Source organism: Etheostoma cragini, chromosome 2, assembly GCF_013103735.1.
Source record: "Etheostoma cragini isolate CJK2018 chromosome 2, CSU_Ecrag_1.0, whole genome shotgun sequence".
Classification (NCBI taxonomy): Eukaryota; Metazoa; Chordata; class Actinopteri; order Perciformes; family Percidae; genus Etheostoma; species Etheostoma cragini.
Window position 1 is genome coordinate 27,411,404 of NC_048408.1, and position 26,127 is coordinate 27,437,530.

Below are 26,127 nucleotides of genomic sequence, written 5' to 3' on the forward strand. Positions count from 1 at the left end.
AATCAGTTCATTTCATCCTTTAGAAACTGAGTGACTCCAGGAGCAAATACAATGTAATGACATCCAACATGTTAGAGGAAATATAGTAAGGAGATAAATACATGGAAAAACTATTAAAAAAGCACATTACAAACACAATTTGTTTGTGTGAGAATGTGGTTAAACAACTGTGTAAAAATCCTACTATGGATATTCAATGATCTTTTTTTCATAATTGCAAGGCATGCCAATATGTAAATTGATATGCCCATACTTATTATTATTATATCATACAATACTTATTAAACCATGTGTTACAACACTTTGTGTAGGCCTACAAACAAACTGGAATAATCTGAAAAAAGGGAGAAAAATACACAATACATTTTGTTTTGTAAAACCATGACACATCAGCCTACTGTACATGTAGGCTATTCACTTACAGTATCATGCATTAGACACTTGAAAGCTAAGCTAGGCTACTATACGCATTTCCACTATTCATGATATGCTACGTTTTATTCATTTCGTTAGGCTACAGATTGGCCCTACACATTTGCTTGGCAGAGAACAAATTCATTAATTAATTAATTTTGTTTACTTTCATTTTTTGGCCATACCTACATTTAGTCAGGAAAATTCTCATTCTCATCATATTATTATTCATTATTATTATGTCATACTAAGTGCGTGTGTGTGCTTATGACTGAAACTAGGTCAGGATTTTACGGAGCAGCACCCTTTTGCTGTACTTCATCACATTGGGCGTGACTTTAAGTAGTGTAGCCAATCCCCTGTCTCTATTCTCAGATGGGCGTGTCATACAGTCAATGCTCAGAAACCGAAGCCAACTCGAATAAACAACTAACTTAGCTTGTTTGCTAGTTAGCAACTTCTGGTACGTCTTCGTTTCATGAGGGATTTCATTTAACGTTATTCGGGCTGTTACCCCTTTGTATGTCTAATTTGTTTATTTATTTAGTTGACTTTTAACGGCAACCATTTAATTGTTTATTGTAGTGTTAAATATCTTAACTGCAAGTTCGATGTTTGGTTAGCATTAACGTTAGCTAGCTATCTGGCTGTGATAATCAACCTAGCTAACTTTCTGTCGTTGCTAATGGCTAAGGGCTAGCTAGTGAAGCCAAGCAAAGAACACAAGTTTGTTTATTTATTTTTTGCTTCATTTGCATTATTGCTCTTTCCAGACATGGCGTCGTTAACGGCGACAGAAGCAGCGACATGCCCGGGTGCAATACCAGCAGCAGAATCCATAGTGCCCGCTTGTATGTTTGCACCGGACCAGGGATGTGCCGACGACCCATGCAGCGTAGCGGGCTTTGAGGACGGCGAGGGTACAAACGGCGAGTCCGCGGATCATTTAGACTTGAGCAGCAAGGTAGGCCTCACTGAAAATTGCACATAATATCGTTACGTTTTAAGACGTTCCAGCCAACCAGTTATTTGTTTTGATTCGGTAAACGAATGCTGTGCAGTTATATTATGAAATCCATGTTGCATGTAAGCTGCACACAGCGCATTTTGTGCTGGCTGTGCAAAACCACAGAATGTGACACGTATGTTGCTCTACGTGTGTAATCCAGCTGTCAGGTTACCCAGCCACGGGCTATGTCAACTGTATATGTAACATTTTCATTCATTTGTTTATTGATAAAAGCAGCAGACTGAATTTACAAAACAAAACTCTATTGACTGATTTGGAGAGCACACTTTCTTAAAACAAAATATAATTTATTTGTAGAAGTTTTGACTTCTACAAATAATTGTCTGTGTTTGCTCTTTTTTGATGTTTCCACGTCCCCTGTCTCTCATTTTTCAGCTTGTCCTAGTGAGTCCAACAGGGCAACAGTACGATTCATTACTACGACATCTGAGGGAGCAGATAGATGAGGGCTGCGGGGAGACAATCTTTGTGGTCGGGATGGGCTCAGGTAAGGAAAGATTCTGAGCATACACCAAGCCCCACATAATTCAGTAGTGTCAGCTACAACTGGATCCATCAAAGGCAATGATTTGTTGTTGTGAATAAATGAGCATGTGACAAAGGAAGCAGAAGGCAGTGCAAATCCACATTACACGTTTGGTTTTAAGTGATTCTTGGTGGACCTTTTGTATGCTCCCTTGAGGAGTGTACAGATTCAGAAAGTTATGTTCTGGAATGTATGTCTGGAGCAATGAACTCACACACGTGCATGTAGATGCCTTCCATATAATATGGGGGGGTTTGGGGGTTTCCTCCCTCAGAAAAAATATATAATTTTACATAATTTTAGACCTTTTATTATTTACCATATCTGTGTCTAAAACATTGGAAAAGCTAGAGCACATAATAAATAGATAATGCTCAAAAAGCTTCAAGACAAATATGACCAACTACTATCATTAGATCTGAGCAAGACATTTAGTTAGTTTTGATGCTCACATCAATTTTACATTCATTCAGCTTAGGGGGGTGCTCAAATTGACTTGGATGTTGCACCTAAGCCTTATGATGGTAGGGAAAACCCTTCATCTGTTAAGAGTACGTTAAAGATAACAACTTCTTTTGGTAGATTCAGTCAAATAAAGTGTGTTACCTTAGGGCAACCACCTCCTCTGCTCGTAGCCCTGATAACACCACAAGACATTTACTGATGCTGTACTGGCCTGTTTGCTTTCATGGAAATATACATTAGCTGTTAGTTCTTCTACAGTTACAATAATCGGATTGCTTGTCTAAAAATAATGTAAAATAGGAAACCTTGTCAATGTGATTAAGGAAAATGGTGACAAATATATATATCCATAAACCACTTCTTTTTGTTAAATAAAGAAAATGAGATGTTTTATAAAAACATGTAATGTAATAAAATAGCTTGATGAAAATGCTCTATATTATCATTGACAAAAAAGACAGGACAGATATGCCGTACAAAAGAGAGAGATATAAAATATGAGCTGACAGTTGACATTTCTTCCGTGTATTTTATGAATTGAAATGTCCATAGATTATTTTTGACAACAAATTGCTAGGCATTTTAATAAACATTCTTTAGCCAAAACTGCTTTAAAGTTGCATGGGCTTCTGCAATCAGCACTAGGCTACAGAGTGCTATTGACAAGTCAAATAATTGAATTGATAGTTCAGTTCTTAAAAAAAAAAAAATTGAATTAAGAGGGGGAGCCCCAGGATTTTATTTGAGCAAATACTTAACACAGTTTACCAAGTAGATAGTTTTGTTAGAATCAAACTCCAAATCAAGGGAAAACTGAGGCAGGTGTACAAACATTTTCCATTCCATTGAAATATGGATAATGTAGCTAAAAACACACACATTGTATGAACACATTGTGATGTATTGTTTTGTATCTTTATAAGTAGCTGCGGAAAGTAGCTTTTAGGATATTTAGGAAAAAGCTAATCCACTGTTGTGAGCTATCACGTCTGTCAGCTGTGTCCCGGCGAGTCCTCCCAGGGAACTTACCCCATTTGTTTGCCTCATAGTTTTTATTCAGAAACACTTCAGCCACGAGGGCCTTTTTTGGCAACCAGGGTTCTTTTTATGCCGGTAACAGCATCATGTGTGACCCGTGCGGCCTGTTTGTGGGTCAAAGTGCATGTATGAAAGGATGTCATTTTTCCCTTGTCAGCAAAGGGCCTGTCAGTAATTCAGCAGTCAATGTCTTTCTGACTGCCTAGCTGTCCGGCCTACTGTGCTCACTGCTTTGTTGCTGTTTCTCCAGCTGGAATATTTAGGTTTTGTGTCCAGGTTTTGTTTGTGGTGTGAATTACATTTACATAACAAAGATTATCCCTATGTAGTACGATATCACACTCTCCTCTTGGATTGCGATCGAAGCTAACTGTTTAGGATCCAGTCATTTTGACACGTGGTGTTGTTACGGCTTATAAGGTTTTCTCATCTCCACCACACCCACTAACCTGTCCTATAAACCACCTGTTTATTTATTCTTTGTGCTACAAAGTATGCATCCTACTTGATATTTGTCCACCTGGCCACCATCCTGTCATATAGGAAGCCACTGTCCAAAAAATACCAGGGTGAGGCTTAACATTAGCCTTGACATTTATATATGCTTATTATTCACCAAGGCACTCTTGATACAAACAAACAATACAGTGGTGTGAAAAAGTGTTTGCCCCCTTCCTCATTTCCTGTTCCTTTGCATGTTTGTCACACTTAAGTGTTTCAGAACATCAAACCAATTTAAACAATAGTCAAGGACAACACAAGTAAACACAAAATGCAATTTGTAAATGAAGGTGTTTATTATTAAAGGTGAAAAAAAATCCAAACCATCATGGCCCTGTGTGAAAAAGTGATTGCCCCCCTTGTTAAAACATACTATAACTGTGGTTGTCCACACCTGAGTTCAATTTACTTCAATTAACTCTAGCCACACCCAGGCCTGATTACTGCCACACCTGTTCACAATCAAGGCATCACTTAAATAGGAGCTGCTTGACACAGTAAGGTCCACCAGAAGATCCTTAAAAGCTACACATCATGCCGAGACCCAAAGAAATTCAGGAACAATAAAGAAAGAAAGTAATTGAGATCTATCAGTCTGGAAAGGGTTATAAAGCCATTTCCAAAGCTTTGGGAATCCAGCGAACCACAGTGAGAGCCATTATCCACAAATGGCGAAGACATGGAACAGTGGTGAACCTTCCCAGGAGTGGCCGCCCGCCCAAAATTACCCCAAGAGCGCAGCAACGACTCATCCAAGAGGTCACAAAAGACCCCACAACAACGTCCAAAGAACTGCAGGCCTCCCTTGCCTCAGTTAAGGTCAGCGTTCATGCCTCCACCATCAGGAAAAGACTGGGCGTAAATGGCCTTCATGGCAGAGTTCCAAGGAGAAAACCACTGCTGATCAAAAAGAACATCAAAGCTCGTTTCAATTTCTCCACAACACATCTTGATGATCCCCAAGACTTTTGGGACAACATTCTGTGGACCGATGAGACAAAAGTGGAACTCTTTGGAAGGTGTGTGTCCAAGTATATCTGGCGTAGAAGGAACACTGCATTTCATAAAAAGAACATTATACCAACAGTAAAATATGGTGGTGGTAGTGTGTTCTGCTGTCTACCAAGACAGCAGATCTCTTGGTATTCTGCTGTCTACCAAGAGATCCTGAAGGAGAATGTCCGACCATCTGTTCGTGTACTCAAGCTGAAACGAACTTGGGTTCTGCAGCAGGACAATGATCCTAAACACACCAGCAAGTCCACCACCAAATTGCTGAAGAAAAACAAAATGAAGACTTTGGAGTGGCCTAGCCAAAGTCCTGACCTGAATCCTATTGAGATGTTGTGGTATGACCTTAAAAAGGCCGTTCATGCTCGAAAACCCTCTAATGTAACTGAAATAGGACAATTCTTTAAAGATGAGTGGGCCAAAATTCCTCCAGGACGCTGTAAAAGCCTCATTGCACGTTATCGCAAACGCTTGGTTGCAGTTGTTTCTGCTAAGGGTGGCCCAACCAGTTATTAGGTTTAGGGGGCAATCACTTGTTCACACAGGGCCATGATGGTTTGGATTTTTTTTCACCTTTTAATAATAAACACCTTAATTTACAAATTGCATTTTGTGTTTACTTGTGTTGTCCTTGACTATTGTTTAAATTGGTTTGATGTTCCGAAACACTTAAGTATGACAAACATGCAAAGGAACAGGAAATAAGGAAGGGGGCAAACACTTTTTCACACCACTGTAAATAGCAGATCATTTTCTCAGCTTAACTCTCTTTTCTTCCTCCCTTGGTTCCTGCTCCTTAATTTACCCCCCGCTTTCTCCTCTCTGCTTAGATGGGGGTGACTATGGTCTGGATGACAAAGACATGGACGCGTCGGTCGCCACGGTGCGGTCGCTGTGTGAACAGATTGAGGCTGACCTGATCTTGCTGAGGGAAAGGACAGACACTGGCGGAAAGATTCAGGACTACCTCATCCGCCGGCGTGTGGGCGAGCAGGATTTCCTGGAAGTCAGGTAAAAAATGAAGAGAGTCATTAGAGGGACAATAAACAAAGTACAGTACATGCTTAGTTAAATCATTTACAGACAGAGAGAGGATGAGCACAGACTAATATACCAACATGTATTTCTCTGTGTGTATACTTGTAGTTTTCACTCTTCATATTCTCCTTTATCTTGTCTCCAGAGTGGCGGTGGTAGGGAATGTGGACGCGGGGAAGAGCACTCTGCTTGGGGTTTTGACCCATGGTGAGCTGGACAATGGCAGAGGCTTTGCTCGCCAGAAGCTCTTTAGACACAAACATGAAATGGAGAGTGGCAGGACCAGCAGTGTGGGCAATGATATCCTGGGGTTTGACCAGGAGGGACAGGTGAGCTTCTGCCAATGCTCAGGACTTACTATATGAGCAATGGATGGCCATGGCAAGTGCAAAATGAAGAAAGTGATAGTCCCTATCCTAAGTCTTCTAGCTCTCTGCTGTTTTGATTTTAAAGATGTTTGGATTAAATACCATATAATATAATTAAAAAAAACAGTGCTTGGAGAGAGGCCATGTTTAACCGTAAATCGTATTTATTGTTATTACTACTTAATAAGCTAGCCTTGTTGATTCCTCAAAGGGTGATACAATTGTGAGATGTGATACCATTGCAACAAAAGATGCATCATTAGACTGTGTAAAGTATTGTTGCATGAGACCAAAACATAAATCCTCTCACATCACTCACAATTGCACAGTACAGACACGTTGAGGGTTTGTTAAGGGAAAGAGGGACTTTCTTTACGCTGAAAATCCAGGCTAATGGCCAGTTGTCAGATAGCATTTGTCTTGATGAAATATACTAAACTTGAAATCCAACAGCAGCAAAAATGTTAATATAGATTTTCCATTCAGATTAGATACCAGTACTCTGTAAAGAAATGTAACTTTTAAAAGTTCTGTTAGGCACTCTGGATTAGAGTTTTTCTCTCTCTTTTGGAGTTTTATTCTACTCTGGTTTTAATTTCTTTTACACACTGTGTAGATCATATTCTGTTCTCTGTGTCTGCTCCTTTAGGTGGTGAACAAGCCAGACAGCCACGGTGGCAGCCTTGACTGGACCAAGATCTGTGAGAAATCCTCAAAAGTTATCACCTTTATTGACCTGGCTGGCCATGAAAAGTACCTCAAGACCACTGTATTTGGCATGACGGGACACCTGCCTGATTTCTGCATGCTCATGGTGAGAGAGGGTTGAGAGGTGTGTGTGTGTGTGTGTGTGTGTGTGGGTGGGTGTGTGTGTGGGTGTGTGTGTGGGGTCTGCTCCTCCTCCTCCATTTGTTAATTTTCAATTTCAAATGTCCTAGGCTACTGGTTCTCAAACGTTTTTTTTTAAATATTGTACCCCTCTTAGAATTGTTTTTTGAGCAAATGACTCCCCGACCAGTGTAAAACTTAGTGATAGGGGAAAAAAGTGGTATAAGGTGGTACAATACAGTGTTGGCAGTGATACCTTCTAATGTTTCGAATCCATCACTAAATGTTCTCATTTTTATAGTATATTTATTTTAGGAATTATTTATGACATATTTTTAAAATTGGCATTTTGCAAAAAATCTCACACAGACCCTCCACCACCCCCTAGGCCAGGGGTCAGCAACCTTTACCACTCAAAGAGCCATTTGGACCCGTTTCACACAGTAAAGAAAGCACTGGGAGCCACAAAACCCTTTTGAAATTTTAAATGAAATAACACTGTATGTAACGTTTTTTTTGCCTTTGTGCTATTTATAAACAAACTATACTCTGTTACAATTATGAAATCAATGAACGACTGCAGAGAAAATAAAATATATTTTCTGCATGCAACAAAACATTTTTAACTCTGGAAAAAAACAAAAACGTTGGGTTAACGGTTTAGTAAAATAGGGCTAGCCCTGTCAACTTGGCTCAAATGGCGAAACCTCCACAGCTCCTCAGGGTAAAGGACACACGGGGCTGCGCGTCCTTTACCCTGAGGAGCTGTGTTCAGGTGTTCATGTGTTCAGGTGTTCATGTGTTCAGGTGCGCTGTCATGTCCACGAGACGTGGAGCTTTCCCAGCCGCTCTGGCTGTTCCCAGCTCGTCCAGTAACGACCGGAACTGACGGGGATTTAAACCTTTCGCCACTAATTTGCTCAGAATCTGAATGACAACATTCATTACTTCTGTGCATTCCGGAGGAAATGTTTGAGCACACAGGTCTACTTGGTGCAGAATGCAGTGAAAAGTCAGCAACTTACTGTCCAGCGACTTCTGCAGGAGTCACAAAGCCGTTGTGCGCGCCAGTCATACTCGGTGCCCCGTCTGTACCACTGACACGGGGGGGGGGGGGTTATTCCTCTTGCTCTTAAACTATTCAAGACAGCCTCACAGACGTCCCCCCCCATGTTTGGCCTTTTAGTGGTATCAACTGAATCATTTCTTCTTGTGGCCCAGTCGAGTTTATATACCGGCAGAACAGCGCAATTTGTTCAATATCATCTAAGTCTTTAGATGCATCACAGGCAATTGAGGAGGCCACAGCTGACTTGATGAAGAAAGTCCCCTTCTGTTTCCCTGTTCCCCGTCTCTCTTGTCTCAGGTTGGCAGTAACGCTGGCATTGTTGGCATGACCAAAGAGCATCTGGGTCTGGCTCTGGCCCTGAATGTGCCGGTGTTTGTAGTGGTTACTAAGATAGACATGTGTCCGGCCAACATCCTGCAAGGTAAAGAGACGTCCCAATGTAATGCATATTGAAATCCTAGACCAATTTAGTGTTAGATCGCAAAATAAGCTGTATATCTTTTTAATAACTCACATCACATCTCTGCAATGCTTATGTCAAACTAAGATACATCATTGTTGAAGTTTCAAAGTGTTGAGACTGTGGTAAAAAGTCAGTTAGCAGTAGTGAGATTAATTTGTTCTGTGGTAAATTCAGCACAATTTATGTTCCCACAGCAGTAATTGCATCAATACAACAACACATGTTAGTATGACTACGCCAGTTTGCTTATGGCAGAGTATGTACTCCTTAAATCCATCTTCTGATGAGGCATTTTACTGTTCAATATTTATTTTTTGCTGTTTGTGCAGTTCCCAGACGTTATGACAGCTGTTTGTTTTTGTTTTGGGAATGACTCATGATGATGTATTTTGTGCGGTTCTGTCCACGTGTGTGTATCTGTAGAGACGCTAAAATTGTTGCAGCGGTTATTAAAGTCACAAGGCTGCAGGAAAATCCCCGTGCTGGTCCAGAACAAGGATGATGTCATCGTCACAGCCTCCAACTTCAGCTCTGAGAGGTAAGAGCAAAGAAGAGGAGGGCAGAGGGATGATGGGAGATAAATGGAATCTGGCTGATAAACAAGCAAACAGAAAGGCAGGAAGATGATGTGACAGGAAGAAACAAAGAAAAAAATTTATGTAATTATTTATTTAAACAGGTAGTCTCATAAGGATGGTTGTGAGAGATACTAGAATCATCTGACACAGAAAATACACCCACACACCAGTTACATTAGTTTCCAATTAAGAAAAGCAATTACAAGTGGTATTTAATTAATTTTATTTATTTATTTAATTGATACTTTTAATCGATCCCCAGTGGGGAAATGACCAATTACACTTTTTGATTTAAAATCACAACACACAGGCCTGAAATACACACGTGCACACATATTCATGCACAATTGGAGAGATGTCAGAGTGAGTGCTGGACCAGCCCCCTGAGCGGATTGGGGGGGGTAAGGTGCCTTGCTTAAGTGCCCCTGGATCACCGAGGAGGGGAACTGGCATCTCTCCAGCTACCAATCCACACTCTGTACTTTGGTCCGTCCTGAGACTTGAACCAGCAGCCCTCCCGTTCCCGACCCAGCTCCCTACGGACTAAGCTACTGCTACCCCAAGTTTTGGAATTGAAAATATAGTCTTTTAAAATCATCAAGTGAAATCTGAAATTAGAGATTCTGGTTTCAATTTTTTTTTGCAGCTTGTTCTATTTGTCAGGAGCAAACCAGCTCATCCACGTCATTATCAACATTCACACCTTCGTCCTCTTACGCCCTCCTCCCTCTCTGCAGGATGTGTCCAATTTTTCAGATTTCAAATGTGACGGGGGAGAACATGGATCTGCTGAAGATGTTCCTCAACCTCCTTTCTTCTCGGACCAACTTCAACAACGATGAGCCTGCTGAGTTCCAAATAGACGACACATACTCAGTACCGGTACAGAATGAAACACACACAGCTATATAGTCCCCAGATTGCTCTTTTAGTTTTAGTTTTTCTGGATCATCACTTTTCTTTTCAAACCATGAAAGGGGTTACCATGTGAAGCAGCTAGACCAAACAAAATGTTTGGCAGTGCTCCAAATGTTAAAGTCAAGCCCTGAGGGGACCCAGCCGCGGCTTGAGAGACTCTGCTGTTGCAGGTCACTGCTGATGTAAAAGCCATTGTGTCTCTCAGCAGCATTGTGTCATGGAAACAATGCTTTTTGAGTGTCGCTCACTAAAAAACCTGTGTGTTAATGTGATTGCAGTAAGAGGCCGTAGATTGCACAGTGAAGCTTTCACTGCTTTTAAGAACCGAACAGATATATAAACTAGCAAATTCTGCTTTCTTTTTACAGTATTTATAGTTTAACAGCTTTCACTCAAGCAACATTTACAGAAAAAAACCTTTTGACATAGTGGTGAAAATAGACTACGTGGAGTATCACTTTCTAGATATTATAAACAGATTGTGTGTGCTGTGTGAAAACTCTTGATAAGGTGTGAAGTTCCATAATTTGTTTACATTTACACTTTTAAGTAGAATATCCTCTATGTACAGTCATAATTTGTAGAGAACTATACACTCAAGGCTTCATACCAATGGAGACGGGTGAACATTGTCTTTACAGTTGCATGTGATTGTTGATTGTCTCTTTGCAGGGAGTGGGCACAGTAGTTTCAGGGACTACGTTACGTGGAATGATACGCCTCAACGACACACTGCTTTTAGGCCCAGACCCGCTGGGCACCTTCATCCCCATAGCAGTTAAATCCATCCACCGCAAGAGGATGCCTGTCAAAGAGGTTCGAGGTGGACAGACAGCGTCCTTTGCCCTCAAAAAGGTTTGTGGGAGAACAATGTATCATGGAACATCTGGAATGCTTTTTTAAAATCTCATTTTAAAAACAACCTGACACAGAGTTACGTTGTTAAATTTTTCTGAAAAGGATAACGGTTCTAAAATCTTTGGATATGTATGCATATGAATTAGTTTCCTAGCTTTAAAATACATACAAATCCTGCAACGTCTGGGTTTAGGTCATATTCTGTCTCTAATTCTAGTTTGGCTTCATCACTTGCCCAATTAATGTTGATCTACTTTAATCTATTTCTATTTCTAATTGTGTATGTGATTTGTTTTTTACTGTCTCAGATCAAACGTTCATATATAAGGAAAGGCATGGTGATGGTTTCCCCAAAGTTGCTGCCACAGGCCACCTGGGAGTTTGAGGCTGAGATTTTGGTGCTGCATCACCCCACCACGATATCCCCCCGATACCAGGCCATGGGTTAGTGTCAACACACTTCAGTCCCTTCAACACGGCCGTGCACCAGTTCACTTAACTTTTGTGTGTCTTTGATTTGCTCAGTCTGCTCTTTAGTTGATTTTGGATGCATTTGCACTTGTATTTTATGACGTCTCGCTTGATCCAAACACAATATGGTCACCCTGAAACATTCCTTCCAAGATTAACTGAGTCACACTCTCTCTCCGTCAAACCAGTTCACTGTGGCAGCATCAGGCAGACCGCCACAATCCTGACCATGAACAAAGACTGTCTGCGGACAGGGGACAAGGCCACAGTCCATTTCCGCTTCATCAAGACTCCAGAGTACCTGCACTGTGACCACAAACTGGTGTTCAGAGAAGGACGCACCAAAGCTGTGGGCACCATCACCAAGGTACTGAAGCTTCAGTGTAGTTGTGGGTATCTTGGCGCTATAAGGTTGCGTGTCAGCAAAAACGCGGGTCTTTCTATTTATTTTCAATGGGGGTTGTGTGTATAGGCTGCTTAGGGGGGACACGCAAAAAAAAACGCAACAGGCCTGCAGTCAAAAGTTGAGACGAAATGCAACCCCACGTCATGGTGTGGTGGCCAATCATGTAACCAGCGATCAGGGTTGTCGGTGTGTTTTAAGCTATGGTTTGAGGCAGTGTGACAGTCCTGGACAGTAAACATGAAACATCACTGCCTTTTATTGGTGTTACATTAAAGTTTCTAAACACTATGATATAGAAACAAAACACAAGCACAGAGCTTCCCGGGAGCGTGTGTAATAGCTGAATGAACAAAGCACAGTCTCTTGTCTTTCTCTCTTTCTCCGTGAAATAAAGCTGCCTTCAGGTACAATCGGTAATGTCGAGATCTATAAATTATCTGAACTGAAAACGGTAATTGATAATTATAAAGGGCCCCATCTTGTACACGGCGCAGCACAAAGCCCAACACCAGTGTCTTTGCTAGTTTAAGACAGACGCAGTTGTCAATTTCCCGTCCAGCACCCACGTCATTTAAATAGCAAATGCACCTGCTCCCATCTTTTCGCCCATGGGCGTGCCGGTCCGCGGGAAGTGATTGTGCCATTGACTAACAAAAACCTGGTCTGAAGTCAATAGTGCGGCATTTAACTGGTATTTTAACAGCGAGTTAGTAAAATGTGTCTAGGCTTATGCACAGTGCACAAACACTATGCTTGTTACACACACACAGGGAAGTGCAGCAGCACACACACATGCAAGAGATTACAAATAAAAAATATTAGGGTGCAAATCCACCATCATAATAGCACCCGTGCCTCACCACCCTGCAGCAAATCACGTGATCACTTTTTTAGGTCTGAATGCAGCTTTATTGAGTCGTCTACATGACAAAACCCGGATTAATGCAGAACTGACACTGGCTGTTGTTGTGATTTCAGCTTCTCCAAGCAGTGAACACCCAGGCAGCGAAAGCCCAGCAGGCCAAGATGCAGGCCAGTAAGAAGACTTTTAAAGACGGCACGGCAGCCAATGAAGAGGCTGGATCCACTGCACGACCGCCCAGTCCTAACACAGCACAGCTACCAGTGAGTCAATCCATGCTTTTTTTGCACCGTGGGCCTCATGCGTTGTTGTTGTTTTTAAGGATCCTTGCACCTAAAAGGATTCAGTCTTAATACAGAACTAGTCAGTCTTTTGATCATTTGTATTGCTTTTTCCAATTCAATTGTCAACATCATGACACAATGCATGAAAATTACTACATTCAGGATAGTATCATTGATTACTAAAATAATTAGTTCCCTTGAAAAAGATTGATTTGATAAAGCTATACATATTGACATAAGGCCAGTATTCTTTGTTTAACTTTTATGTTTAACAATATGTAAAGGTTAACTTTTGTTTGCTTCTCAACCTGGACTCTATTTTCTATGTTTTTGTGTGTAAGTGGCTGATGGTAACAAAATCGCTCCTAATTACATGTTTTTTACAGATGTATTTATGATTTAAAAAATTCTTTCTCTTTAACAGAAAGGTCAACCTTAAAAAATAATTTTCATAATGTTGTCAAACACTTTGATTATTAAGCCTGTCAGTGGCAAAACGAGCACTTTTGTGGACATAAACTGAAGGTACTCCATTGCTCTTTTAACTTACATTGTAGCTAGGGGTGGGGAATAAAATCGATACAGGATAGCATTGCGATATTTTCAGTGGCAATACTATATCAATATACAGGCGCCGAGTATCGATTTTTTTAACATATATGAGTTGGTCAGTTTGTCTACTTGACAATCCCGTTTTACAGCAATAAAATTAAAGTGAGATGAACAAACAGCGAAATGTATCTTTTTAGATAAAACAGATGTTGACAGGGTTTCCTTTTGGGGACATCATTTGAAATTGGGAAAAATTTGAAGTTGGAAAAAAGGTCTTAAACTGCAATATGTTTACAATCGTAATAATAATAATAATAATATATTATAATATAATAGTATCGTGGCATAAGTATCGTGATGATATCGTATCGGGAGGCGTCTGGCGATTCCCACCCCTAGTTGTAGCTGGTTTAAGTGCTGCCGACTGCAGCAATCTCGCTTAATATTGGACCAATGTCAAAGATCGTTCTTTCCATCAGTCACTTAGACACAAACACAAAATAAAAAAGCAAGATTATTTTCAAAACTGTTTTGTAATGACGCTCCAATTTGAATATTATTTAAAAATGTTCAAAATCGACATTTAAAATGCTACTTGTTTCCTTTTTCTTTCACCTTTTTAAGTCTTTACATTTGCATGTTAATTTCTCTTTTAATATCCGCTCACTTACTGGTCTCACGTTTCATCGGCCTTCCCATAATATCCTGCTTTCATCTCCCTGATCGGCTCCACCTGTCCCCATCATCCTTCTTTTTCATTTACACACCTACTCTGGTCCTCACCCCTCCTCTCTGCCTTTTCGGCCCTACATGCTCTTTCCTTGAACTTGAACACTTAACTTTTCTTCCGCCACCTCCCTTTGCTTTCCTTCTCTCCCTGTCTTTGCATGCTGCTTCAGACAGTGGCAGAGGAGGAGGCGCTATCTAAAGATGGCAACAAAGAGAACAAGGTAACAACCTTTCTGCTGTCCTTGTCTTCTAAAGCTTGGATGTTGTTTTGTTGTTGGTTTCTTCACTTTCTAAACCAATGTTTTCTAAGCATGCATAATTCATTATCATAGTGCTCACGGAGTACGTAAGTATCACTATATTTATATGGCTCTCTTAAAGGTCCCATGGCATGTAAATGTCACTTTATGAGGCTTTTAAACATTAATATGAGTTCCCCCAGCCTGCCTATGGTCCCCCAGTGACCCACACACACACTTATGCAATACACATGAAGAAATTAAATACAAAAAAAAGGTTACAAAATACAAATTCAATAAAAAGAATTAAAAAAAAAAAGCATAAAGGGGAAGCAGCCCTTTACACAAAGGCATATAAAGGTGGGGTTTTAAAAGATGCTTCAAACAGTCCAGACACACACAGAGGGAGAAGATTCCAGAGGGTTGGAACTCAAACGGCAAAGGCACAATCACCTCTGGTCTTGTAGTTGGAGCGAGGAATGGATGAAAGACCAAGGTTCGAGGATCTGAGTAAGCGTCTAGTGGAGTGAGGAACAAGGAGCTCAGAGATGTAATGAGGGGAAAGGTTGTGCAATGCTTCGAAGGGCAGTGTTTTACTGCTGGCCACTGAGCTTCACCCTGTAGTAATGAAGTGCTTAATTGCTAAAAAAAGATTACTGAATTGGACCCCAGTGGTTAGAATAAAATGAATCTTTATTGTCCACCAGGGTGGAAAACTTTCTTTGGCTCACCAGACCTAAAGTACAAGACAGTTAAACACACAGACAACATCTCAAACATAGTTAGTGAAGTGTAAAAAGATGAAAAAAAAATATCAGGATAAAAAAGAATACATATGTTTAAATTTATTAAAATAGCAGCTCAGTTTGATTGTCACTTTGGTTGGTTCTAGATTAGAAACAGTTGAGGTACTTGTCTTTTTTTTAAAGAAAAATCAATAGCTTGTGCTGGGTTATTCCCCCCCTTTTTTTGCTGAATGCAAGTTGCATATTACTTTATTTTAACGAGAGGTCTTTGTGTTTGTAACCTGGTCATGGAATTAAATAATTCATGCCATATGAAAACAACTTGTGTAATTGCAGGGTTTTCTTTAGTGTTGGCCACCCAAACCGAAAGTAAGACCCAACCTGCTGATGAAGAAGAAATAATTACACTTTGATCAAATATATCAATAAGCAGGGGAGCTACATCACACACTGGGGAAACACTAACATGCAAAAGACAAAAAATATTACAATGTGAAATAGTGTTATATGCTCTGCTCACGTGCTTTCACTTAACGCACGAGCAGATCAGTTTTTTCTCCTGAAAATCTCTTCTTCCTGCTTAGAAAATCCGCCGTCATAACAACACGCCTGGCTTTTAAAAGGAGTGGGAGAGGACACTCTGATTGGTTTATTGTTAAAATAAGGCCCACTGTGTTGTTGTTTTTTGTTTTTTTTTACCCAGACATTTAAAAATATTACATTTTAAAAGCTGGGATTGCAATACGATGAAACCTTGATATTTTCACACCGTCAGAATATACCAGTCCATGCCCAGTGGGGAAAACCCATAGACTGTAAAATATTAATGGACAGAGCATGGGTGATGTCACCATTGGTTTGTGGAGTTCTGCCATGAGTCGTTAAGTTCACCGTTACGGGCGCAGCCGTTCTGATGAATTTAGACGATGGAAGAGAGACAGAGGAACCCTTACACTCTACGTTACGTAACACACTTTCACTGGCAATCACATCACAGCCACGCCCTAAAACACCCCCTGCTTTATCGCTGACTTAAAGACATAAAACTAGCGATTGAGACCATAAACTCGTTATTAAAATGTTTTACTACGGTAATAAATCAAGTGAGAAGTGAGTCACTTTCTCACAGACTTCTACAGACACCGAGCTCCTTTTGTTCTGTGGGAAAACCACAAACCGCTATCACTCACCTGTTTACATTTTATTCCTTCCCCCAGGACAAACTTTGACCACGTTTTTACCCTCCTAACCTTTTTCAAGTTTAAAGCACGAGTGAGAAACGCCTTCCTGTTTTTCAGAAGTTGATCTGAACATCTGAACTGTTCTGGGCCAAACCGTTTTTAAAATGCAGCTGACTCACTGTGGCGTTCCTGTCTGTCTACAGCTCAAGTCGGGAGGGGGAGGACGCAGGAGAGGAGGTCAGAGACATCGAGGGAAAGGCCTGAGTGCTGAAGCTATCTCCACAGCCGTGCCTGCCGGAGCTGCCGGCACCGCCTGATAAACACATCCCGTCTCGTCTCTTTTTGCAGGGAGGGAAAGTGACTGCATGGGTCTCCAGTTGGCTGCGTACTAAATGCACATGTTACTTTAATACAAAATGACAACTGAACAGTTTTCATCCAGAAAGAGTGAATTATTTTCCACATTAAGTCCATTTAAATGCTTTATTTGTGCAATTATTGTATGGGCTGGTGAAGATGATATTGAGTTTTAATTTAGTTTGAGTTTATTGCGGTTAGATTTTTATTATATAACCCATATCTAGTTTACTGCAAACGTTCTGGGGGTGTTCAGTCTTGATTATCATCAGAACTTTTCTTTTTTGGCATTAACTGTTTTCCTCAGCCAGCAGTCACTCTCCCTGCCTAAACTTTCTCCACACTCTTTTTGACACTCTACATATGTTCTTTTTCCTTTTTCGTCAATATCTCGTGTTCACCACCACCTAACTTTTCAAGAACGCTTCTTTTTTTCCGGACAGCAGCAAGGATTGGAGTCTACGTAGCGCCACGTCAGTCACGTGAGGAAGAAGACTGTGTTGAGTTGTTGAAAACTGCCTTTTATTTTATTTTTGGCTTATACAAAGCTCCGTGCCATTGGCAATTTGAATTCACATGGTGAATGGAATGATCTGTAATGGAGTTGATGCCAACCTTAGGTGTATTCATGTCTGTGACATAAAGCAAACAATTTGCTAAGGGGCAGAAAAAAAAAGAAAATCACATGAGCTTGATGCTCGTTAAGTTGTGTAGTTTAATGTCGGTTCACCCTACCGTTCTTTTGGGTTGGTAGCTAAAATTGTCTTCTGGAAATCACAGTCTGAACAGTTTCTTTCCTTGTGTAACGGTGGTAAACGGTTGGTGAGTTTTGTTGCCATGCGACAGAAAAGTTATTGTCCTCTCCTGGACCCCTGGATACGACACTGTTCACAAGCCGTTGCCTGTCGTAGCGTTATGTCACATCTTGTTGATAAAGAGTAAAAGAGTCTCTTACCCATTTGATCTTCCCTAACACAACATTTGATCTTTCCATAGAAAGTTCATTTTCCCATTGTTGAGCCACTGTTTGAGCCAGTGTTGCAGTTTTACTAGATGCAGTTCATGCAGCTGAGGGAGAAGCCCGGCATGCCCTTGATTCCCCCCCCCCCCCCCCCCCCCCCCCCCCCCCCCCCCCCCCAATTAACGCCAAGTGTCACAGTGGCTTTGTCATGTGGCGAGTTGGCGCAAATCATTGTGAAGTCATCCACTCAGTTTGCTGGGATACATGCTAACCCAAGCAGGCCTCCGCACACATTTCTTCCATTTCGATGCCGTGTGATACCCAAAGATCCAGAAGCCGATACGCAACACGCAACAACTATTGTGTCACCAGTGGTGTTTCCAACCTTCAATGTAAACAAAAAGTCAAGTAAGAACATATTATAAATGTGCTAAACATGATGCTACTGTGACTTTGAGTGTCTGCACATCACTTCTTTGTACTCCATATGAATCAGAATAACATTCATTTAAGTTTCAGGGGTCAAATTCAAAATGTGTGTCAGACCAGAAGTCAGTGTTTTCATGTGATCTGAGAAAAAATATTATTTTTATTTTTACATAAAGTTTATAATTCAGTTTTTACTGTACAGTAATCCATCAGCCAAATTAACCATGGGACATGGTGTTCTCTGTAAAGGCTCTAAACCCAGCAGTCCCAAGGTCCAAGTCATCAACACACCGCTACAACCTTTCGTCTGTATGTTTCCCGCTGGTTTTAACTAGTTCAATGGTCCTCTTCCCAGTTTTAAGGAAACTAAATAGTCTTATTGGGTGTCACAGTTTGAGGTTTTTTTCTTCTTCCAATGCCCCAGTGTTCATCATATACATACATATTTCAGGCTGGTCTGAGATTTTAAAAAGATTACAAACAAACTTCCAGAATCTTAAACCTTACCGTTTTCGTTTTGAAGGGACATGTGTCTGTTGTATGCACAAAAATACAATGTTGTGAATAAAAACCAAGGATTAAAAAAAAAAAAAAAAAAGCCATTTAAATTAAGTGTTCCCATTTTGTGTCATGATGTGCATAATACTCTTTATGTTTAAAATGCTAATATAATACTTTTTGGGTTTTCCCTTTCCTTTATTGTTATATATCTTTTTGATATATAACCGTATAAAAATATGGTGTTTTGAAAGTTAAACCATGTTAACCTATTTTAGTACAACCTCTAAATACAATTAGGAACCTGAAAATGAGCATTTAAAACAGGACAGTTAGAAAAATAAAAAAGTAGTTTTAAGTATACAGTATAACAATACATTAGCATTTACAAATTTACAAGAAATGTAAAATAATCAGATTGAATAATCAGATTGAACAGTGTTGATAGACTGTTCAGTGTAAAGGGGGGGGGGGGGGCTGCTGGGGGAAAGAAGCTGTCTTTGTGTCGGCTGGTTTTGGTGAACAGTGTCCTGATCGCCTACCAGAGGTAAGGACAGTTTATGACCCGGATATGAGGGGTCTGCAGAGTTTATGCTGCCGTTTTCCTGACCCTGGACCGGTACAGGTCCTGGATGGAGGGAAGGTCAGCGCCTAAAATCCTTTTTGATTTTAGTTTTTTTTTATGGTTTCAAAACAGTATTCTGACTAAACCATGACATATAGCCCTCTGTAATCTTCTTAACATTCTCTGATCTTCAATACTAGTCAACATATTTTCATGATTTCTTAAGAATGTCATAAAATCAGTTTATTGACCACAAATTTAAAAAAGCGAGGAAAAAAAATGCCAGAAAAAGTTATTAGAATCTTTTTCAAATCTTGACACAAAAGGACAAGTTCATGTTCCACATGGAAGACAACACAAGGGTTAACTAACTACCATGTTGTACTAAATAACTTTGGGATCCAAATATGTTTTATTCCAACAAAGAACCATCCGAGACTCACTCCTATCCATCCCGTCCTCTAAGAGATCTGGTCTTGCCTTATGTTGGCAGCACAGTGTTTCTCAAAGCGTGTGCGTTTTTTCAAAGTTTCTGTCGCTGTTTTGTCGCCTTTTTTGTCTTCGAAGGTTTTGTTGGTTGTTTTGACCTATTCTTCCTTTTTTTGTTCTCTAAAGTTTCTTTGTCAGTTTGGTCTTTTTTTGTTTTGTATTTCTGCTATTTTCAAAAAATGTTTCTCTTTTTTTGAATTTTGTTTCTTTTTGGATTCTTTGTCGCCATAGTTTTGCTTTCTTCTTTCTACTGTTTTTTCCCCAAGTTTTTTTTTTGGCTTTTTTGAAATATGTCTTTTTATTTTGAAGTTTTTCTTACTATTTTCGACATATTCTTGCCTAACTTCCTTCTTTCTACCTTCTTTTTCCACGTTTTTTTGCCTTTCTTCATCAGCATTGACATTTTTTCCAGTCACAAGGCTGCTGTTTAGTAAACATATCGCTGACAACGCTGTATTGTTCTTCTTTCTAAAGACTTTTTTTGTTCTACCAAAAATTGTTGGCGCTGGTTAGGGGGTACATGACTTAAAAAACTGTTCAAAGGGGGTACGTTGTTGAATTTGAAATGGCCTCGGGACGCTCTGCATGGCAGCCCACTATTGATGCTAAGGTCTTTCAATCAAATTTGTTCAACAGTTCAGAAAGAGTCACCCTTCCAATGATAATTGTTTTTAAACACCCTGTGCCTTAATGTGGTAGTCTGGAACAGTGTATGGCTTTGGTAGCATTTCAATCAAAGTCTCCCTCTGTGAACCTGTCAACTCGCTCGCTCATATGGAAATGGAAATAGGAACGGTCAATGATGCTGAGCCAGGGATCAAAGACTGACTTGATGAATGTCAGTGGGGGTGTTTAAAAGTCTTAGCAGTTTAGAAAAGTACAAAAAACAATCTACCCAATCTACCTGAGTCTCAAAAAACAAAGGTGAAAACACAAATGGAAATAAAGAAACACCACCAGCTATTCACCGTGTCTCCCACTGATCTTATTGGCTCACACACCATGCGGTGGGAGAGCCTCATCACGGAGCCAGCAGGATGAATCGGCCGAGTCGCTGTCAGAAATATGCAAAGTCATTGTTTCATCTCAAGCACGATATGAAGGGACTTAGTTATTGCTTTACTGTACTAGAGATTGTGAAAGGACAAAGATATATTCAGTGTGACGCAACACACACACACAAACACACGTCCAAACTCAGACTGAGCACATAGCAACTTTAGTGTCCAGAGCATGGGTGTAAATCTCATCTAACAGTTGGGGGGGCAATAAATAATTATGAAGGGTATACAAATAATACAACTATTATTATTATTATTAAATTATACTTGTAGAGTATATGCGTTTGCAGAGGAAAGCCTTAATACTAGCATTAGTGTAGCATGGAGACTGTACAATTATCTTTCTTTTCAGTGTTTCTCTTGATTCAATGAAAAAGCTGACTTAATTGACAAATGTTCTTCTTTAAAATAATTTATTTATTTTTAAGTGTACAATCGTCAATCATTTGCAATCATCTGACAGCCACACACCTCCAAAAATATTAGCTAAGCTCAACCCACTTACCTGAGCCTACACCTGACTGTCCCTGGTCCCCCTGTTCCTCGGTTCTTTCTGTCTCTTTTGCTGTGACATAGTGACATCAGTATGTCACCCAGCACCCTTTCGTGTAAAGATGTTACCAAATAGTCTTATCATGAGAACCAATTGTGCTTTCTTGACGTTTTAGTTTACTGAAAGAGAATCTTATGTCTGTTTTTCTTTTCTCTGTCATTTTCTCTGGGCAAAAGATAGGTTAGTTTGGTTCATAGGTTCACCACGCGGCCATATTATAATTATAAAATGATCTTACATCCTCCACATAAATGTTATTTTTTGTCTGGGACAGAGGACATATATTTAACTGCAGCAAGATTTTTGTCCGATTTTGAGTGACTAGTCACTCTCATCCTGCTCGTCATTTCCGGGTTAGCACTCCACCAATCAGATTGGTCTAAAATTTGCCTGAATACATTGGATACATTCCATAATCAAGATTATAGGTCTCTACAAGTGCAAGAGAAACTTTTTATTGGATCAGTGTTGTTCAATCGGTGTACTACCCTGTCTCTCGCTTTAGTACTCAATAGAATAGATTAGTAAATGACATTTTGGCTCAGTCACGGTTTGTTTATCTTGACTTCAACATGGTGGTCTCTGGAGGCTTCTGGCATGGTGACAACAACGAAAAGTTCACCCCATCGTTCACAGAAAAGGGCCAATTAGTCAGTGGACCTAGCCTGCAGAGAGAAGAGAAGATGGGGGATGTGTAGCATTCACTCCTTGCCAGACAAGAAACTGACATTTTTCAAATTTCTTAATGGAATCTAATTGTTTTGTCACCTTTCCAGCCATAGCATAACAAAATGAATTGCCAATTTTGTTCTCCACAGACATTCATTCCTGTCATTATTTTTTATTTTGTTAATAATAATATAGCTTACATAGCCTACGTCCATCGATCCTGGTTTACTTGTAATGTATTTGTTTCTTTCTTCATACATTTTCTACTTAGACCATTTGTTTTTCTTCTAACTTGAGCTTAACTCCTTGATTTTGTCTAAAAAAAACTTTGTTTGCAAAGGTTTGCTTGAATGGGAAAATAAATGGGAACACCTTAAAAGGTCTCAAATCCATTCAATATACCAATTTGATCGCAAAACATGAGATATCATTACACAGGTTTTTAATCCCTTTAAAGCGGTTGGACACTTTTACCAGCTTTATTTGCATGAGTGTTTTTAAAATTATATTTCAGATAATTTGATTGACAAGTTGACGGAAACTTAAGCTTGAGACTCAGGTTAAACAGGCTAAGACCTTTTGGAGGCCTTAAGGCCGAGGTGTGTTCAAAACATGGGTGATATTATGATATTATTCTGGGTCAGGGGTTCTCAACCTTTTGCAAGCTGGGCCCCCCCCAAAGCTGGTTCATTGCAGTTGGGGCCCTAGTGCCCTACGCCCCCCACACCCCGAACGATAGATAGATAGATAGATAGATAGATAGATAGATAGGCAGGCTATTATTTTTAGGCCCACATTATTATTATTAATATTATTATCATCATCAGTAGCGGTAGGTATGCCTATTATCATTACTAGGCTATTTTTATAATTGGCAGTAGTACCAGAGTTCTAATGTGATTATCATTATTAGTAATTATTAGTATTATTATGAGTAGTATTAGGCCTATTATCATTACTAGGCTATTGCTATAATTGGGAATTGGCACCAGACCTCTGATATTAATTTATGCTTTATTATTGTTATTATCACTAGGTCTAATAGTAGGCATCATCTGCATTTTTGAAAGAAGCTGCAGGTTGGTGATATTAATGTGAGACCTGAGCCTGCTTTGCCTTGCAAAGATCCTCAATTCTTGGCTCAATGTTTGATAAACATAGCCTCAAATCATCCTCGATTTGTGCACGATTACGGCATTTAGTTTTGAGTTTCCTGCCTCACACAAATATGTTGACGCGAAAGGAAGGAGAATCTTCAAGGCGACGTCACAGAGTTCAGCCTATTCCTGCATCAATGATGCCCAGAATGACAAAAGAGGGCAGGAGCTAAAGAGTTCCTTCAGTCGACTGTCACTCTTCAGCTCAATAAGCTGTTCCTGCATAGCAATTGATAGCTCGTTTGCTGTGCACAAAAACGGATCTCGAACCCACGCAAAAGATCGATAATCCTCTAAAGTGCGTCGCAAATTGTTTTCTCATTGCTGACAGGTGCTCAGACGCTGAAAATCTGGGGACATTATCAGCTCAGAAGCGTATTAACCTCCAAAATAAGTAATGTTTTTAGTTTTGTAAAACTTAAAACGGGGATACAAGACCTAGAGCTGTTCTCATTGTGGCTGAGCCCCCCAAGGTCTGCTCCTAGACCCGGCCCCTGCTGCTACTCCACTCCACTACACCTCAGAGGGGAATGTTTCAAGATAGTAAAATCCTAATATTTCAAGAAAAAAATCCTAATACTTCAAGATAAAAAGTCCTAATATTTCAAGATAGAAAGTCTTATTATTTCAAATAGAAAGTCCTAATAGTCCTAATATTTCAAGATTGAAAGTCTTAATATTTCAAGATAGAAAGTCTCAATATTTCATAATGTTGTAATGTTTACTGAACTACTGACAGCTTTTGCTTTATTGCTCAAGGCTTGTTTCTGCAACAGCTCCTTGAGAATCAGATACAATAAAACTATTGCGGACATATTGTCCTTTGACATTGATGCAGTATTAAACGAGATCGCTCCAATCGCTAGCAGAGAAACAAGCTGCAGCGTGAGTTAATAGGATAATTGTCAATTTTATTTACGTTCATAAAAGTGCTCGTTTTCGACTCAGATTAATATTCTAAGTGTCTGACAACATTATGGAAAGGATTTCTAAGGACCTTTCTGTTGAAGATTAAGATCCTTTTTAAAACTTAAAAGTCCGCGAAATTGCGTTCACTACACCCACCAGACTGCATGTAAATAATCAGTGATTTTAGCATCGTAAAACACGGCTTCTAAAACATCTCTGAGCACCACTGGCTCTGGCTGCCTTCAGCCTGCGGGCGTAGGGTGCGACCATCGGCTGCGTGTTGTCAGTATTTTCTTTCTTTCATTCCAATTTCGGGTCTGTCAGTCACAGTGAAAACCGGGGACATTTCCGGGGACAGATCCAGCCGGGGAAAGGTCGCCAAAATCGGGGACTGTCCCCGGAAACCGGGAACGTCTGGTCACCCGGCCTAGCCTGTACGCGGAGGGGTGTGTGTCTTCCCTCTGCTCTGACTGCTGGCTGAATGTGAGGGCTTTTGGACGGGAGAGGGGCTCACGGCAGCTCCCGTGGTTCAGCACAGTTTTTTCCCCTCCCATCCTGTAGTCTACTCGCGCCCCCCCCCGGTTGAGAACCACTGTTCCGGGTTAACTCACCTTCGTCAGCAGAGGGCGCTCGAAGTTTTACACTTGACTAGGTACAAGTTTAATTGCAGATGCTACAGCAACTGTGTTTTCATATTTCCTACAGGTAAGCTGACTGTAATCAACACCCGGGTAATAGACATCAGTAGTTTATCTTATTAGAGCTTTAGTTAAAAACTATGACATAAGAGACATTGAATTTCACCGTGTTACGAGTGTGAATGTGTGCCGCCTCGTGTGTCTAAGATGGCGGACGCCGATAGTAGCTAGCTAATGCCCTCGGTAGCGAGGCTACTACCTTTCTGTGTGAGCTATAAGGAGTGAAAAACATGTTTAGAGACATAGCTATGTGGTTAAGGCAGTAGCGAGAACATACGGGGTGAAACCGAGTAAATGTGTTTGGAAACTATTTAACTGTGTGTATTGTTTAGCAGGCCAAGCTAATGCTAATCACCGGTAAATGCCAATGTCACAGCCTGAGCGTCACAAAGATAAAAGGAGCATTTCGTGATATTTTGATAAGTGGAGTGTACTGTAGTCAGTGTTTAAAACCCTAATTCTAATTCATGTGAAAATAATACAGTAACAGGCTTTGGGACAAAGACTAGTTCAGTTAGATAATCAGTTTATAAGCATAATTTATAGAGGTTTAAAAACAGTGAGAATAATACAACTAGTTAATAGATTATTCAGTCTGGAGTAAAGCTGGTATTTTCATGTATTTATGTCATTTGGATTCATGCATTACGTGTATGTGTGTGTGTGTTTAAAAATAGTAATTTGACACCTAAAAGAGTGACCGTTTCTTTGAAGCGCCAGTCACTTGCTAATTACTTACCTGTAGTCCCTGTAGAAGGAAGTAAACATGTATTTGTGTACTTAACATGGGTACACAAAGTACCCAGTTAGCACACATACGTCGGCACGACGTATTGGAGATGTAATCAAAATACGGCGGGGATATGTAGTAGTTAGGTCGTTTGCTCACTGGCACGACGTCGCCAAGACGTCGCCACTATACGTTTCTGCGACGTGCAGCCGCTCTTTCCACGACGTATATATATTTACATCGTTCTAACGTATGCCATACATCGTAAAGATGCAGGCTCATATACATCGTTCCAACGTATGCCATACATCGTAGAGATGCAGGCTCATATACATCTTTCTAACGTATGCCATACATCGTAAAGACGCAGGCAGATATACATCTTTCTAACGTATATAATACATCGTAAAGATGCAGGCTCATATACATCGTTCCAACGTATGCCATACATCGTAGAGATGCAGGCTCATATACAT

The 26,127-nt window shown here is 40.2% G+C and overlaps 1 protein-coding gene and 1 long non-coding RNA gene across 4 annotated transcripts in view; one reads left to right on the forward strand and one right to left on the reverse strand.

Moving 5' to 3' along the window:
- Positions 1-667: 667 nt before the first annotated feature.
- Positions 668-17,927, forward strand: gtpbp1l (GTP binding protein 1, like). 3 transcript variants are annotated; one of them, XM_034884449.1, is made up of 15 exons: positions 668-877; positions 1,188-1,378; positions 1,820-1,931; positions 5,816-5,996; positions 6,169-6,352; positions 7,041-7,205; positions 8,586-8,709; positions 9,175-9,289; positions 10,067-10,211; positions 10,920-11,102; positions 11,414-11,549; positions 11,765-11,943; positions 12,961-13,107; positions 14,580-14,630; positions 16,779-17,927. In XM_034884449.1, exons 2-15 carry the CDS (start codon positions 1,190-1,192, stop codon positions 16,890-16,892), a joined length of 2,025 nt encoding a protein of 674 aa, XP_034740340.1. In that variant the 5' UTR covers positions 668-877; positions 1,188-1,189; the 3' UTR covers positions 16,893-17,927. The 3 variants fall into 3 exon arrangements, with proteins under 3 accessions (XP_034740340.1, XP_034740350.1, XP_034740358.1); XM_034884459.1 differs by lacking the exon at positions 14,580-14,630; XM_034884467.1 differs by lacking the exon at positions 14,580-14,630 and having other exon boundaries at positions 12,961-13,096; positions 16,774-17,927.
- Positions 17,928-21,264: 3,337 nt separating this feature from the next.
- LOC117952682 overlaps positions 21,265-26,127 on the reverse strand; it is a 20,906-nt gene continuing 16,043 nt past the window's right edge. The window contains exon 3 of the long non-coding RNA XR_004658474.1: positions 21,265-21,275. This is a non-coding gene — a long non-coding RNA (uncharacterized LOC117952682). The remainder of the gene's footprint in view (positions 21,276-26,127) is intronic.

What these genes read in the sequence shown, in the direction of transcription:
- gtpbp1l (XM_034884449.1), top strand. Translation starts at nt 1,190, where the DNA reads ATGGCGTCGTTAACGGCGACAGAAGCAGCGACATGCCCGGGTGCAATA. An exon ending in CGTCCTTTGCCCTCAAAAAG is followed by an intron (nt 11,103 to 11,413) that starts GTTTGTGGGAGA and finishes TTACTGTCTCAG; the next exon opens with ATCAAACGTTCATATATAAG. An exon ending in CTGTGGGCACCATCACCAAG is followed by an intron (nt 11,944 to 12,960) that starts GTACTGAAGCTT and finishes TTGTGATTTCAG; the next exon opens with CTTCTCCAAGCAGTGAACAC.